Source organism: Epinephelus lanceolatus, chromosome 19, assembly GCF_041903045.1.
Source record: "Epinephelus lanceolatus isolate andai-2023 chromosome 19, ASM4190304v1, whole genome shotgun sequence".
Taxonomy (NCBI): Eukaryota; Metazoa; Chordata; class Actinopteri; order Perciformes; family Serranidae; genus Epinephelus; species Epinephelus lanceolatus.
In genome coordinates, this window is record NC_135752.1 from 15,886,090 (window position 1) to 15,903,865 (window position 17,776).

The 17,776-nt window shown below is 41.9% G+C and overlaps 1 protein-coding gene across 8 annotated transcripts in view; it reads right to left on the reverse strand.

The window, feature by feature from the left end:
- Window positions 1-4,209: 4,209 nt before the first annotated feature.
- sema4d (sema domain, immunoglobulin domain (Ig), transmembrane domain (TM) and short cytoplasmic domain, (semaphorin) 4D) overlaps window positions 4,210-17,776 on the reverse strand; it is a 50,863-nt gene continuing 37,296 nt past the window's right edge. For 4 of the 8 annotated variants that reach the window (XM_033646932.2, XM_033646934.2, XM_078162280.1 and 1 more), the window contains 12 exons: window positions 17,655-17,717; window positions 17,438-17,536; window positions 17,253-17,346; window positions 16,973-17,089; window positions 15,226-15,377; window positions 14,363-14,538; window positions 14,097-14,253; window positions 13,704-13,926; window positions 12,409-12,521; window positions 11,734-11,906; window positions 11,492-11,538; window positions 10,182-11,331 (listed from right to left, as the gene is read on the reverse strand). In XM_033646932.2, the coding sequence (XP_033502823.1) occupies window positions 10,322-11,331; window positions 11,492-11,538; window positions 11,734-11,906; window positions 12,409-12,521; window positions 13,704-13,926; window positions 14,097-14,253; window positions 14,363-14,538; window positions 15,226-15,377; window positions 16,973-17,089; window positions 17,253-17,346; window positions 17,438-17,536; window positions 17,655-17,717 (2,424 nt within the window). In that variant the 3' untranslated portion in view covers window positions 10,182-10,321. Of the gene's footprint in view, window positions 5,061-6,632; window positions 6,729-6,930; window positions 7,144-8,954; window positions 9,171-10,181; window positions 11,332-11,491; window positions 11,539-11,733; window positions 11,907-12,408; window positions 12,522-13,703; window positions 13,927-14,096; window positions 14,254-14,362; window positions 14,539-15,225; window positions 15,378-16,972; window positions 17,090-17,252; window positions 17,347-17,437; window positions 17,537-17,654; window positions 17,718-17,776 lie in introns of those variants that run through there. The other 4 variants (XM_033646937.2, XM_033646936.2, XM_078162282.1 and 1 more) reach the window with 4 other exon arrangements.

Genomic DNA, 17,776 nt, shown 5'->3' on the forward strand with positions numbered 1-17,776 from the left:
CAGGTGCTTAAGTGCTTGGCAGCTGAGCTTGAGACCAAGAGGGTAACCACCAACACCATGTCTCTCAAACCTCAGGATAAGTTCAAACAGTCTGCATTGTTTATCTGGGAGGGAGACAAACAAGGAGCAAGCCTCTTGCATCCCAAGTCAAGCCTGTAACATGGAGCCAAAGACTGGGAAGTGTGCACTGACCTGGGCTAGTGTCTCATAGTTACACCCGAGATAGCAGCGTCCAACTTATAACCAGACCTGGTTCTCTGGTTGATGTCCTGTCAGCGCGTTTTCCTCATAGAACTAACTGTCCCTTAGGAGGATGCCAGGAGAGCCGTTTGAACGCAAGAGATTGCGCTAGGCTGAACTCATAACTAAAGCAGCGACTAAAGACTAAAGCAAAGCTGAGGTGCGACTGATCGTGGTGGGTTGCAGAGGCTTCGTCGCTAGATCCACCACTAGGCTCCTCAAGGAATATCGGAATTAATCGGCAGGCCCAGAGGAAAGTGATGTAGGATCTGGCTAGTACAGCTAAGAGGTGCAGTCATTGGCTATGGCTGAAGAGAAAGGATCCTGTCTGGGCCCCTAGGTGACCACAGATGAGCTAACCTTCTGACACACACCCAGCCCTGATCAGCCTGTGGGGAGCCTGCTGCAATAAAGGTATCTTGTGATAAAGGCCAAAACACCCGATGATGTTGAGGTGCACAACTGATGATGTGTCAGGGGGCGGCTCTACCATGGTCACAGCCGAAACCTGTATGCTCTGGCACAAAGTGTGCTGAAACTTCCTCTTTGTAACACCAAGTCCTAATCTGAATATGTCATGGATGTCTAAAGAGAACTGGATACAGTGTTGGGTGTGAGTCCCAGTTCATTCTAAATGTTGCTCAGTGGAGCATAAAGCAAAAAAGCTGAGTATGTATAGCTGCAGCTGGAGCAGCCTACCAGATACTTAACTCACCCACTACACTTGCATGTCAATCCATGATTCCTTCACCCCTTGGTCTAGAAGTGGAAGCCCTGAAGAAAATGCTACATTAGCATTCAGCTAGCTATGAAGTGTTAGGTTAAAAGAGGGGCAATTACGGTATGGGTTAGGCAAATGGCGAGGGTTACATCTCCTCGCTTACAAGTTGCATCACATCTTCATGTATGACGAATTATACACATTTATAAAGCCTAGAATAGCTGCAGGATAAAATTATGTTATACTCATTTAAGTTTGCGGAGGGCAAGTTAGCTGCTCGGCCAGACAAAGTTAGCCACTCAGCTCGCAAACATCTGTGGTGCACTTGCTCTATGGGCCCAATGATGCAGAAGATCTGGATAATTTTATAACTGAGTGGTCTAACCTTTTGGCTTCATATAACTTCAGTAACTTTCATAGTAATGATCAGGGCCCCACCTCTTATACCTTGATCTGCCAAAACACTAAAATCACTGGCGAGTGAAGGGAGTATCATTGATCATTTTATTACACTGCAATGTTCTGCTGGGAAACCTCGGGTCCTGGCATTGATGTGGATGCCACTTTATGTGCCCCTAGCAGACCAAGTACCCTCCCTTATAGCAACAGCACTCTGCTATGGCAATTGCCCCCCCTGCAGGACAATGCACCACGCCATGATCTATGCTCTTAACACTACAATCCCCCCAAAATAGGACATTTCTGCAATTCATTAACAAACTTTATATAAAATAATTTTGAAAAATCTTTAGAAACATAAAGCAACAGATCAATATGACTTTTATATTATTTTACATAGACTAGCTACACACAAAAAGACGTCAATACAGTATAATTTGAAAATGTTAGCATAATTACTCACCTGTGAACTGATTAAAGTTATCTTGACGCGAGATTCTGGTCACATGAGCTAAATCATCCAATGACAGCCTTTGTGCAATTTAAAGTAAAAAGCTAATCGCAGTATCGAGTTGTCACTTCTGTTGAAGACTATCTGAAAATATGTCTGGCAACTAATTATATTCGGACAGGTATAATGACGACTACTATGAGTACAGGTGAGCAGCTGTGTCACTAATACCATTGACTTTCTTGCTGCAAACATGGCTGCTAAACATGTCCATTTGCCAAAACAACCTCTTAGTCTTCAACTTTGAAGCCTTGTTTTTTTTGAAGGATGGGAAAAAATAGAAACACTTCTTATAAAGCATAAATTTTACCTTTGAGTCGCTTGGTCGCTTATCTTAGTTTGTTGACAAGAATGAAATAGGCTCATTGCGGCCATTGCTAGGTAAAACCTCTACTACAGTTGCGGTCGACACCTGTCAGTACCAGTGTGTTTCCCGCCCTCAGGGGGCAGTAATGAGCCTATTAGCACACCACTGTGAGTCGAAGAAGACGTCGCACTGCATAACTCACTTGGGCAAGCGACACAAAGATGAGATTTGTGCTTTATCAGACCTGTTTTCAAACGGCGTATTTCTGTTTTTAAGAATCAAGACTTCAAGGATGAAATTTGACTGGTTGGTTTGGTGAATGTACTTCCGGTTAACCTTCCGACCTCCATTAAAGACCGGAGCACAACTGCTTCTGACAAACCAAAGAGGATAGCCTTCACAAATGCAGGATATATGGTAGAGCCATGCACAGCTGCATCTAGTAAACCAATTAAATTGCCAACTTCGTCAAGTCAATTAAATAAGAAAAGAGAGATGTAGAGAACACACATTACTAGTCATTTTCTAATCATAACTGTTTGTGATTTTTAAGGTATGGAATTAGTACTGTTCCTGTATGCATATTTAGCTGACCATTGTTGGTGCAGCTGTTATAATTTTTGTTAAGGCTGTATTTTCAAACCTCACAGCACGCTGACTTAAACCTGTCATCAAAGTCTAAATATAGTAATTTATTTATTTATAATTTAAAATTTTATTTATGTATCATTTATTTTAATTAGGCATACCAGGCATGTTGTTCTGCCTAGGAAAATGAAAAATAGGGAAATATATTCCATGAGTGCATTTGATGTCTGAAGACGAGTGGAGAAATCTGGGAGTGCAGTAGTCCCAAGGATGGATCCACAACATAAGGCATGACTCATGTACTGTAGGTAATAACTCTTATAGGCCCCACATACACCATTAGCTTTCAACATACAAAATGCGCTGCTGGTTTGTTTTAAAACAATGTTCATGATTGAAGTAGCAAATGAACTGTGCCAAATTAGCTGTATTTTCTCAGCATAAAAGCTCAGTTTGTATAAAGATCTTAGATCCTACTCATCCTGCTGCTGTCAAACAACACTACGTCCCAAAGTGCCTCAATTATCTTTAAAATAAAAAAAGATATTTCTGTTTCTGACCTATAATGGGTGACAGGGGTTTGCATTAGGTTCACAACACTGATTTCATACATTCAGTAGGAAGAGAACTGTCTTGTGACATCATGCCAGAATCAGCAAGTTGGCCTTGTGATACTGTTGTTGTGTGGCCAGAAATAAACCAGTTAAACCAGTATTAGGCAGTACCTGCTGAAAAAAGCACCTAATTTACATAACAATGTCTAAATAACTTTGCTGCCATGACTTTGAGTCATGACGTACGTAATAAACAAAGAACTATCTTCTTTTTTTTCTGCTTGTGCTCCTTTACTTAGTCACAGGAGGGAGCTATAGCTCAAGTTTTTGGTAAAGCCATGAACAATATAAAAGCATTACAATGCAATACTGAGCTTCAGAAACTTGGTCTATAATCAACTTATTTTTTCCTCAGTTGCAGTTTTGTTATACAATAAATATCTTAATTTTGACATTAGGTTGAACTTTTTTCTCATTATTCCAAGTTGCATTAAATATAGAATATTAAATAACCATTCCTCTATGAATGTATGAGGCCTAAGCATCTCAGATGAAGTCTACAACCTACATCTAGAAAGGAAATGAGCTGTCAGTTAAGGACATCGTACCCTCTGAAAATATCATAACTGGCTTCCAAGGAGAAATGCTCGGCAGAGGTCTGTTAATAATTCAGATGGTAGAAAGTGTTCTGGTGTAAAAGGCTGACATGGCACTGTGCCACTCTGGTTTTGATCCTGCAGGGGTAATAACTTGTTTATAAATGGGTCAAACAGGTCTGTGAATATTTAATCTATCACCTGATGTAAAAAATATAAACATGCATTATTCATACATGGCAAAAATGTGATGCACTTTTCCTTAAGTCAATGTAAGCAACAGATAAACTCCATTTATTTGTGCTTCAAAAGCAAGTAGGTAGTTTTAATGTGAACAAAAACTAACTGCAGACAGACAGCAGTGAGGTACAGACTGTAAAAATCCAAGCTATGCCAAGGATGGCATTTTGGATGCTGGGGTTTCAAGCTGAATTTCACTCCTGGTGATATGATCTTGCTTAATGTCAAACATCAGAGGTATACTGTCATTGGAAAGAACTCTACTTCCCACAGTAACCTTCTTCAATCCGGCAATCAAAATCCTGTGACTAAACTCGGGCTTTGACTCTCTGGAAGGAAAAAAATAAATACCCAATAAATATTAAAGACACTGTATAATCTCAAGTGAAAATGTCAAACTGCAAGTATAGCTCTGAAGGGCCGTACTGAGGCTTTAGAAGGCAACGACGGAGCACACATCTGAGAACTCTGTGAAATAAAGTATAAACAGGCCACAGATGCTCCATCACTTACAAATTCAGATCAGTGCTCCTCATACACCATCAGTTTTATTGTTCCATACAAGCACTGCTTTCAGGATGTTCATTTTCATCAGTAAAAATAGAAATTAATGCATGTTTGGAAGACAGGCAGCCCATGCGCCCTCAGACCGATGACCCTCATCTCCTTGTCAGTTTTTGGAAGGAGTCCCAACACCATCATCACAGCCAGGTGAGCCCCCCCTGCAGAAGGCAGGTGCTGTGAATTCTTTGCTGCACGCTCCATCAAGCTTCTCCGTAAGAAGTGACACTGAGACATCGTATTCCGTCTGTTTATGATAGTCTCAGTGTCAAAAGGTGTGGTTCAGCCAACACAAGTGAAGCTCATGACGTCTTAAGAGGGCTCAGTGGCCGTCACAGCTTTCCTGTGGAAGGAAAAACAGAGTTGTACTGTGCAACTAGGGGAGGATAGACACATGAAGTGTTAAGGGTTGATCTGTAGTGTGCTAAAATCTCACCAAATACACTTAGATGCTTTCAGTCACTATCAGAAATGCAAATTATTTTTAAATGTTGATAACAGAGGTTAAAGTAGCCTGCTTCTAGACCTCTGAATCTGCCGCCACATCTAAGATTTTACCAGTAATTCAAAATATAATGAAAATGTATCTGAATAGCTTAAGTTAAAGGGACCGTTCACCCCCAAATAAAAAAAATACTTATTTTTCCTTTTACCTGTAGTGTTATTTATCAGTCTAGATTGTTTTGGTGTGAGTTGCAGAGTGTTGGAGATCTCAGCCATAGAGGTGTCTGCCTTCTCTCAAATATAATGGAACTAGATGGCACTCGTGTAACCCAGTCATGATTTCTGGAAAAAGACATAATTGAGAGGAGGCAGACGTCTCTATCGCTGATATCTCCAACACTCAGGGACTCACACCAAAACAATCTAGACTGATAAACAGCACTAAATGTAAGATGGAAAAAAATGGAAGAATATTTTTGGGGTGAAACTGTCCCTTTAAGCTAGTTTACAACTTGGAAACTGCTTTGCAGGGAGGGAGTTTGCATTGCAGTAGTAGATCTGCATTCAAATGAAACAAAGAGAGACTGGATCTGAGTCTGTAAACTAAAACCAATATTATTGTAGCTATTGTCCTCACTGTTTGCCCTGCATCTCTCTCTGCATCTGTCTCTTTATGCATCATTTGGTCATGTGGATGACTGTAAATTATTTATGTTGATCTGTTCTGCACACACGAAATCTGTTGCACGTGTGTCCGTCCTGGAAGAGGGATCCCTCTTCAGTTGCTCTTCCTGAAATTTCTACCTTTCTACATATATACATACAATTGAATTGAACTGAACTGAATTAAACTTGTATGCATGTTTCTCCAAACCTTTACAGCTACAGGTACAGATGGATGATGTAACATTACCTTTAACTATGGAGACAGAATCCCCTTTAATGTTAAAGTTATAATAAAGAAAATCTAAATAGAAAAAAACACGATAATTGTGAATCAAAATCTACTGTAGATTGATAGATCTAATAATGACCTGCTCCCCATAAGACATTCAATATTTTAGTCAGAAGCCTCGCAAGATATTAGTAATCTTTAGTTATCTGTAACACAGTTAGCTGGATATGGTTAATAGATCATGTTGAACACAAAATGTAGTTAAATGTAATTGCAGTTAACAAAAAAGCTGCAGGAACAGCTGGTAATTTAGTGTAGTAAATTACCAGCTGTTCCTGCAGCAGCTGGTAATTTAGTGTAGTAACCCTGATAAACACCTTATTCAGATCGTAGAAAACACTGTTAAGTAAAGATCATCTGGAAAACAAACTGGCACTGAGGGTTCAAACCACTCGCCTACAGCCAAACATGCAGAGCAGGTTAAAACTGGTGCCCGTGATGTAAGTCGACCCAGGCGACTGCACAATAACTGTTATGAAGTTGGGAGAAAACACACTCGCATGCACGAACACAGACCTACCCAGGCCTTTTCCCATCTCTTTAGCAGTTGTTCGTGCTCTGTGAGCGCACCTCTCCACTGGTTCAAATCCCTGGTAGGAATGCTCTCCTCATCTGTCAAATAACAACATCTTTTACGGATATAATGGCAACTAATCCCAGGCACTGTATTAACCCTCTACATGCAATACTCACAGTATTTCTCACATTGGAGACATAATAGGTTTCAATACTGAAAATACATATTGTCAAGGTAGATGTGCCCATAAAGTTCTGCACACATTTTCAGAGCCATACAAGCATCACGTGCAGATACCTCCAATAGTGAGGTGAAGGTCAATCTCAGATATGTCATTTCCTGTGCTGGCCTCTGCGACACAGTGGTAACGAGCGTCCTTGATCAGCGGCCCCTCTCGGAGCCAGCTGCTCACTAGAACCTCCCTCTGACCCAGCGGCAGGCGGTACTCCATTATGGGGGTGTCCAGAGTGTGCCCATTTATTAGCCAGTGAATGTGGACATCACTGGGACCTGAGGGACAGAACAGGACTTCATGTTGACCCCCGTGATGGTCACATAGATGTACTGTACATGAGATAGGAATACTTGCCTGAGATCCATTTGTGGAGTTCGAGTTTCAGCAATAAGCCCTAGAGGCGACTAAATACACATGCAGTGTACAAGTCTGCATAATGTCTGAAGGCGGAGTTGCTGATGAAGCCAGATTTACTGAGCGGTGCATTAGGGCTGCAACTAACAATTATTTTCATTGTCGACTAATCTGTCGATTATTTCTTCGATTAGTCGACTAATCATTTTATCGAAAAATGTGTTGGAAAGTTGAAAAATGTCGGTCTGTCTCTCCCAAACCCCAAAATTATGTCATCTAATATCTTGTCTCGTACTCACGCCAAAGGTTAATAGTTCACCATCATGGGAGAGTGTGTAATGCTGCCAATATGTAAGAAGCTGCAATAAGAGTACTTTGGGGTTCTTTTATAGTACTTTTCTATAAAAAATGACTCAAACCGATTAGTTGAATACTAAAATAGTCAACGATTATTTTAATAGTCAATTAGTCATCGATTAGTCGACTAATCGTTGCAGCCCTACTGTGCATAGTTTGCAGGAATTTACATAATCATAGTAAGATTTCCAATTTTTAAACTTTTTTTTTTTTTTTGCTTATGCTTTCAGTATTTGCCAGATGTGGGACCATCTCATTGTTTTCTAAGTCACAACAAGTAAGTCTCAAGTCCTTGCACTTATGTCCCAAGTCAAGACAGGCAAGTTCCGAGTCAGCCCCAAGTCCTCATCTTTGGGTTTCGAGTCCAAAACAAGTCATAATGCACTCTTCACTGAATGTAATGTCATTTTAACAAAAGAATAAGATATGAAATTTGCAAAAATCATGCATACTTTAACTTAGTACATTTTTTTGTTTAATAAGGGTGACTGAACTTAAACATAAAAAAGTGGAAGATATCAAGTATTTTCAAATCAAAAAGCTCAAGTCCAAGTGAAGTCACAAGTCATTGGTGTGGTGCAAGCTGAGTTGCAAGGCTTTTTTTTTTTTGTCACAGTCATCAAATTTGTGACTCAAGTGTGACTTGAGTCCACACCTCTGGTATTTTGCAACAGGATCCTAAACTTTCGGTCACATACAGTAGTTTTTTTGTTGTCCCTTTCGCTGTTATCCTCACTACGTAATGATGATGACTGGAGTCAAACATTTAAGAAAACAAGCCAGTGTTGAAAACATTTGACAAGATTTATTTAGCCTCCCTACCAAGAGCAATATTCCCAAAATGTCCCCTAGATTTATGTACATCTTCAAATGGTATTTTCCCATATATACAAATATATTTACACTTGTTTACAGGCACAAAAAATGATCCAGATAAAGTATTGAGATGTAAGACATTTGAGCTTACAGTAACACCCTGGATAAAAAAAGGACCCACTTCGAAATTTTACATGTTTCACGTCAGACCGCTGTTACATAATACTATACACAAAACTATACCTTTCATTACATAGAATTGAGAACTGTGAGATCACCGAGAGGTCGACAGTTCAATATCGAAACTTATCTTTTTAAACATTCACTCATTAAGGTATCTTATGTGACACCTAAAACGGAGATGAACAGTTCTCCATGAGTCAGACGCCTTGAAGCAAAGCAGGCTTATTTTAGACACACACACACACACTCCCGGTTAGTTCATGTTGGGAAATGGTAACATGCAACATGCAGAGAGGAGAGAGTGAAAAAGGGGAAGGTTAAAAAGTGAGAAGGAATCAATTTCCAGTTCAGGAGCTGAGTCACAGACACCACTCACCCAAGGCCAGACAGAAGAGCAGGAAGGCCTCCTGGGCGTGAACCCCCCAGGCCTGGTCCTTCAGCAGGGGAGGCAACAGTCTCACCTCTGCCTCCCGCGCCCCGACACTGTGGGGCTTGGCGGAGGAAGAGGTGGAAGAAGAGGAAGAGGAGGAAGGGAGGGCAGAGGGAGTTCCAGAGGAGGACAGGGAAGATGAAGTGTCGACAGGAGAGGAGGCTGTGAGGGAGGGAGTGATGGGAAAAGAGAGTATTGAGGAAAATGGGAAATCTAAAGAAGGGGCGACATGCAACACAGACAAGAGGGAGACTAATGGACTTAAAAAAAACTAACCTACTGCAATAAATAAAACAAATGAAGAAGATGACAATTACTTACACAATAGACAAAATGATATTTCCACAAATGTGACTCATCTTAAATAATAATCCTCTGAAAATGTTCCAAAACTGAAGGTTTGATTAAAAATAATGATAAAAAAGATTGTTTCCAGGGCTGTTTCAGAAAAAACTTGATGATTGATACCAAGCATCACGTCATACCGCACATATTTCTGTTATTAACAGACAACGTAAGGGAAGATGACTAGTACAGGTTAATACACAGGACCATCAGAGTTGTATCCACATAGGAATGTCGACTTTACAGGAAGGAAAACAAAATTAAATACAGACAAAGTCAACACTGTCACTCAAAGACGACTCTACACGAGACAGTGGTTTGATTTATTCCAGCATTTTTCTAATCATGCAAGTCGTCGCTTGTCCCCTTCTCTTTCCGTGACCTTCAAACCCCACATCGCCACCTCGCTGGGTGAGATTAAGGCCCACATACCAGGTGCTGCAGATGGCAACACTGCACAAAGCTAGGCTAGAACGTACTGAGCAAATCTTCCCTGAGAAATTACTGTAACGTTGAAGCATTCACCCAAAGTCCAATAGCCGACACGTTGCTTTGAAATAAGATAAGCTTCAAGAGATTATTTTTAACCCAGGCTGTACAAAAAAACACGACTCCAATTTGGAAAACATCAAGGTAACTTACCAATTTGGTAAACAATGTTTCCAATTTGGAATTTAAGAAATAGCTTTTCTTGCTGGACTAAGCTGAGAGGGTGCAGCTTCTGTGGATACAGTTTTTTGCTTTATCATCATAAGCCAGAAATCAGACAACAGGAGATAAATCTCTACAGGCAAGCGGGACGCCTGATTTAAGCTTTGTGATGATTATTATGTGATGCTGTACACTGAACATACTTTCATATAGAGGAAACCATTTACTTGTGAGTCGTGGGAAGATGCAGCAAGAGTGTGACCCCCCCTATAAATAGTCTCTATGTTGAGAGGAAGGAGCAGATCAGAGGCGTCTGGCTAGCAGTAAGGCTCGTCTGCATCTGCAAACTCAATGGGCTGAGATTCACAGTCCACATCGAAGGGTTTCTCCTGGGACGGGCTGTCGTCTCCAAAAGTGTGAGAGGGGATCCCGCCGTTGCCACACTCCGGCTCAGTCTCATACCCAGTGTCGCGGAGCGCCCGGAGGTTCTGAGTGGTCTGGCTGCCGTTCTGCGTCGGCTGCTCCGTCATGTTAATTTTGTCAGTTGCAGATGCTTCCATCAGACCTGCCTCACAGGCCAGGTACTCGGGCTGATGGGCGCTCTTGTGACTGCCCAACAGAGCAGCTCGCATCCGCAGGCATGGAGCTGGAAGATACTGCATGTAGCAGTTGTACGCCAACGCGGCCAGGAAGAGGAGAAAAAACAGGAGGAAGAGGAAGAGGAGGGCGGTGCTGTTGTTGTGTTGCAAATACTCAGCCGCTGGGTCCCTGCTGTCTGGGCGGGGAGCGTTGGAGCTCGGGGGAAGGTGCGGCTTTGGTTGGAACTTGATTGTGCTGCTGGGTGGGGGGGTTAGTGATGAGTCAGTTTGGGGTGGGGAGGTGAATTGGACTGTGGCTGTGAAGCTGGGAGGGGCGAGGGCCGACGTTAGTAGGGCTCTGTCTGTCTTACCATTACCTTCAGCTGCGTGTGTGCTAGACGGCTCCCGGCTGCCGAGGGTGGTGGTCACGTGGCCCGCCTGGTGAGGGGCTCTGGGCGGCAGATCCAGAGTCAGGACGTATCCAGCCAGGAGGCGGCTGAAGTTTTTCCCAGCGGCGGGGGCCCATTCCACTGACCAGCACTCGTAGTGACCTTGATCCTCTGGAGCCACGCTGTAAATAAGGAGACCGTTTTCGCCTATGAGGTGGAAGCGAGAGGCCTCGGTGAGAGCGGAGCCGTTGGATTTCCACATCACCTGGGCCAGATTGGAGTGCACCAGGCACGGCAGCTCAGCGGAGCTCCCTGGTTTCACTGTGACACGCTGATAGTCCTTCAGAGTCAGACGTGACGCTACAAAACAGAGGGGAAATAATGACTTTTGGGCAGTTAAAGTTTGGCCTGAAAACACACCATAATCAGTGTGTAGTAAGCACTGACATTGCCCACTTTTTCCTTTCACTCCATGTTATAGTGTCTTTATTAAGCTGTATATGAGCGTGTTGAACCTTACCTGAGGGACACTTGTCTGCGTCACCATTCAGGCTCTGGATTAGCTTCCTGGAAAAACAAACAAGCTTTATTTTCATGGCGATCTAAAATATGCACACACTCTGAAATGAGCGTGAGACAGTCAGGTCAAACAGGATGGCCTATCAGTAAAGATGTCACTCCACGGTGGTTTTGCTTTCGCTAGCTGGTGTGATAATGCATGAGTGGAGTACCGGTATGTAGAAAAGCTTGATGGTGAGTTACCTAAGCCGTTGGCTGGGAGTGTCAAAGATATTGACACAGGCAGCAGTGTGAGGGTCCCAGGCGCAGTACGGGTCTCGAGCCAGGACACAGTCGGCGCAGGACAGATAGCGGCCGCAGAAGGCTGTGGGGGACTGGACTACACCCGAGTCTGAACCAGCGTACAGGGAGCGTGTCTGTGGAAACACAAGGTTGTTAACATGACAAAAACAAAAGAAATACACTTATAGATCACTCAGCTAATTGCCATCTGCAGAAGCTGTAATGCGAACTCCAGATAACCACAAACACACCACAGTGGAGATAAACGTGTTGTCTCATCTGCTGTTTGTGCTTTTTAACAGTCAAGCCATCTTCCTTGTAACTTCCTATCGTAAGCTTTTTCACAACAGAGTGAGCACATCAGAAAAACATGCAAAGACACTTGCAAATGTGCGTGAGGGTAAATAACAAAACACCTCTGTGGAAAATACCACGCAGTCAACAGCACCACAAACTAAATCCTCCAAAATGATCACACAGTTGAATCAACACCTCTCTTAAACACTTCAAATAAAAACTACCAAGACAGACTGCCTGTCTGGGTGCAGTTTGTATCTGCTGAGCTCAAAACACATTTTCTATTGAGCTACAGTGTCTCTTTAAACAGTTATTAACAGTTAGAGTAAAGTCACTGACCTCAGAGGACAGCAGCAAGTTCTTGATGGACTCAGAGTTCTTCAGGAGCTGGACCTCCTCCACAATGTGCACGTCTCCTTCATACACCACCGACTTGTGCAGGACTCCCTTATCTGAAAGGTGAGAATGGTAAAATGACATTTAGTCGAGAGAGAAGCCAGAAATGGGCTTCTTCAAAACAAAAGATTACAACACAGGATGTACTGAGTGATCCGTCCACACAGCTGAATTTCATCAGCTTAATTAAGGCTGATCAGCTTCTTTCCCTTGTTTGTTTACCCACATCATTCTCCATCTATGCCAGCTGTCATTGGTGGTGTAAACAGACCCACTACTGCCAGGTGTTAAGCGGCAGGCAGCCTGATGCAGCAGTTCTCCTAACACTTGCCTTGTTTTTCTTATTTTGTTTATGCAGCACTTTATGCAGGCTTGTTTGCCCTATATATAAATTTATTTATTTGCATCTTTTTTGGAGACAGTTTCTATTTTTTTACTCCATTATTTTAGTTTTATATACCCATTGTAACAAATGTAATTATTTATGAGGGATATGGATCAATAAAGATTTGTTGTAGCCACGTTTTGCTGTTGAGACATGGCTTTTAAAAAGTCTACAATTATTTTGAACTGTAACATTAAAACTGTCCATCGGCCACTTTCTACCTCTCCATTTCCAGAGTTTGACACCTTTAAACGCAACTTGTATTATGAAAAGGCAGCTCCTTTGAGAGGATTTGTGATTTACATTTAATGCTTTTTTATTTGTTTGAATATTTACAGTATCTTTAAATATCGTCTACTTTGTAATTTAATTAAAAAAACAAACAAACATATAAAACAGTTGTGATGCAGGCAGCTTTTTCATAACACAAAGCTCTTTAATTACATACATCAAGAAATGCTGACTAGAATAAATATTACACAGGGGCACTACATCTGCACACCAGTACTATAAGATCAGCATCAGGAGCTAATTAACTTGATGAGGACAGTATCAATTTCAAATTTTTCTAAGTAGTAAAAGTAAATGGTAAAAAGTCACAACATCTTCGACTTTACATACTGTAAAATAAACAAATGTTGGACTAAAGTTAATCATAATAGAGGTGAATTACACTAAGGGAGAGCATTTTAAAAGTATGTACTGGACAGATCACTGAATAATTCATAAAAATAATGTATGGTTGATAAAATCTTCTTAATATTTACATGTTCCAGATACTGCATTAAAATAATAAAATCTATTTAATAAACATTTAAACAGGAGGATAACTTAATAACTGATGTGTTGTTACCTGTTCCAGTGAAGATGACATCATAAATATTCTTGTCAAGCGCGCGGACCCTCTCCACGACAATCTGAGTGTAATTGACGTCTTTGGTGATGAGGCGAGGCCCGTTGCCGATGGGCAGGACGGGATCCTCCAGCAGGGGGTGGTCCTTAACAAACTGGAGGGTCTTGTCTGGCAGGTGGAGAGAGCTGCTGATGTTCTGCTGTCGCATCTGGTTGTTAATACACTGAAGGCAGACAGGAGACATCAAATAATTATTGGAAAGTATGTTCACATCCAATTTATTCATTTTCTTTCACATTCTGGCTAAATAAAGCATTTCCTGGTTTCGGACTACACAAAAGATTTACACTGAGCTCAGTCTTAATCATTGGAGCTGCCTTAAAGTGCACTTACTGCTCCAGGACGAGGGGAAGGAGTCATGCCGTTGTATCGCACCCACTTGGTGTGGGACTGCTCCACTGTGGCCTTCTGCATGTACTTGCCCTTGGAGAAGACCTCTTCCACAGCTGTCATGTTGTAAGCACACACTGCTGACAAGCCGACGTTGCCCCTGGGGGACAAGGATGTGGGAGAGGGGAGAATAGTACATTTAGGGATCTGCATTACATTGAAATATCCCTCCTTTTCGGACAAATACTGATCCCACCCGAGTCACTGACCACTGAGAGGTGAAGACCCCGTAGATGACTGTGTCCCTCCAGTCTGCCCCCTTCAGGATGAAGACGTCATGTACCACGTTGAAAACAAAGTTGAGCTCGGGCATGGAGCACACCAGCTTGGCTTTTAGGAAGGACGTCCATTTCTTCTGCAGAGTGCGCTGTCCCCCGAGGTCACCCTGTGGACGAGAGCTTTATCTTTATCACATTGTGGGGAGAGGGAGATGAAAGAGGCTGAAGGAAAAAGAAATGAGAAGAGGGAGGGAGAGGAATTGGAAGGCGTATGAGCGTGTGTGAGGGTGTAATTTCCACTGGGGATGAGGGGGAACATGTCCCCATTACTTTTCAAAATCATCTTTTTTTTTTTCCCCGAGCTGTGTTCAGTTATTACCTTTCGCTCAAAGCAAGAAGTGCTTCAGGTGTAGGTAGTTTTAGGGAACAAATGCTCTGTTTATTATGTGATTTAGGTGAGACTGAAGAAATCCTTCATGTTTTTGTGTTAATTATATACTGATTCAATTAATAAAACTATTTATAAAATGATTTAACGGATTATTAAAAAACACTTATAGGAAACTATTTTGTGGCATATTATATTTTTTAAACCTTGGGAGAAGACAAAAGTTGTTTTTTTGACAAATGTTTCACTGCTGCAACCGTGTTTTTGGTGTCTTATAAGTCTATGTGGGCAGGGCACACATAACTTACTCACTGTAGTTGATCTGTATCATGATATAAGAAAAGAGATATAAGATAATGGACAGAGGGATATACACAGAGAATACACACGCATACAGACAGCAGGTGGATAAGGGCTAAAGAGGGATGCTGCTGGTATGTGCAGATGGTATGTGACGTGTACTGACCTTACAGACGCGCGCCACCCTGGGTATCAGCAGCTTGCCAAAGAATTCGTACTCCACTGACACCTCAGTGAAAAAGTAGTAGATTTTATCATCTTCGCCGTCGACTCTGTTTCTCCCCTCACTGATCACGTCGGCAAAAACAAAACTGGGCTCTGCAAGGAAAGCAGAGAGGAGAGAGAAATGTATTGGTGAAAGGGGGTATCTGAAAGAAGAGTTGGATGATTGATCTGTTATTGTAAAAGCCTCATTGTATTCCTGCTCCTAAGGGTGCTATTGCACATAATTCAATAGAAACCTTTAGAAACTTCTTTTGTACCTTAAAAATAAGACACAAGGGATGGCATGATCCAGTTTTTTTGATCCAGCTCCCTCAATACGTACAAAGTCTGATCTGATACATTCACTGACCCAAATGTTGATTAAATATGTATCTGACACTCTGATGACAGCTGTAGACCACTTAATTTGACACACCTTATTTTTCATGAGCTGCTTGAACCAATTACCGTAGGTCCAAAGGTTCAGAAATATTAAGTGTATAAGCTTCAATTATTGATGTGATATGAACGAAAGTTTAACTGGAGAATTTGAGCCCTGAAACCGACGTGACACGAGAAGATGATGATGAGATGTATCAGTAAGTCCACTCGCAGTTGTACAGTGGTGTTTCAGAGCAGAGTATCTTTTACCTCATACACAATTTAAACTATTTCATTTTGGCCTGATATTAAGTTACTCACAGAATTAACCTTAAGTAGTGGCCGCTGATATGACCTGCTGTCTGTAGCGTTATGTCATTTTAACTGGTGAAAGTGACAATCACACTCAATAATATTACTTGTGTATGTGAGCAAATGCTTGCACAGTAGGATGTCTTAAAGGGAAAGTTCACCCCAAAATCAAAAATACATATTTTTCCTCTTTCCTGTATCTTAGTCTAGATTGTTTTGGTGTGAGTTGCCAATTGTTGGAGATACCGGCCGTATGATGTCTGCCTTCTGTCTAATATAATGGAACTAGATGGCGCTCGCCTCATGGTGCTCAAAGCACCGAAAAAATACATTTGCAACACTCAACAGCAATGTCTCTTTCCAGAAATCATGACTCAAGTGTTACTCAAAATAATCCACAGACTTTGCTGTGAGCAGTTCCATGTTGAAATGTATCTTTCTACTGAGCTACACCCGCCAAGCGAATCATTGCACAGAGGGAAGCATGCATCTACTCATGGACGAGAGGCTCATGGTCGTGACAGATGATGTAAACATTAAGTGCGTCCTCCTCGGCCGAGCTGTAACATTAGCTAGCTTAGCGGCGCTATATGAGCCATCTGTAGATGCACTCGAGATCTACAGGACATATTTATGAGCAATACGTTAGAAGTGTTCCAGAAGTACATGCTGTGTTGTGGGAGGGGACCCCTATTAGCTGTCATACCACTGAACGGCATGCTGGGCGCAGCTCGCTCTGTCACTTGCTGCAGTACATTAAAAACACAGACGAATGTTTGTGTGAGCTTTTGCACCCAAATGACACGTACACTCAAGCATTGCTAGGGGACGTGACTATGTCATGGCACGTGTAATGCTCAGGACCCAAGGAAGCACAGTGTTGAGCTCGAAGTTGTTTGGATGAGCTGTTCTCGGGAAAGCTCGGGGCCTGTCCCAAACAGGCACATTGTGAACAGGCACTGCACTAGTTTACATTAATTCAAAATGTTCATTTTTCACATATTGTCCTAACTCACCATTGAGCCATGATGTGGAGTACTCTGTCCGCAGCAGGGACTGGGAGGGAGAGTATCTGGAAATAATTGGTTCACTGCCTAAGAAGTTATAAGCTGTCCCTGAGTACAGCGCTCCATCTGAGAGAAAAACAGGGAATAAAATAAAATTAAAATTATTGTCCAGCCAGTCCATTTTCCAAAAAAACCCCAAGAGATTATTGGGGATTATTATGCATTTTACCGCAGGGCTGCCGACCAAAAGAGCTCTTTGTGAAATGACATAAAACTGGCTTCGACTTACCAACCATGACAGTAGTAAAGCTTTGTGAGGGGTCAAAGGAGCACTTCCCCCGGCCGTCTTCAGGTCGACCGCTCAGAGAAAAGTCAGCGAGGTTCTGAAAGAGGAGTTACATTTCAGTTCAAGGTTGCTGTGATGACTGGCGAGCCTGAGCACATGTGTATTAGTGGGACTGAGCATTGACTCACCAAGTAGTCACACTGAGGTTGAAAGGCATGCGTGCCGCAGACATACAGCCGCTCGTCGTCTACGACTTGGAGCACTCGAATGTAGTTTAGACAATCCCTCTGGAACGCAACAATTGATAAATTAAGAACAAATTGATATTTTATTGTTTGACTGTTAATTTATAACACATAGGTTAAGACAGATAAACTAAATTAACATATGAATAACTGAACTAACCTCTTTTGATTTTCCTTTTTGTGTGCACATCATCATGGGGTTTTCTGCAACCGTCCACTGAACCTTAAAATGGCAAAAAGAAAAAAGAAAGATAATTAAAATTTAACAATATTTTTTTTCTC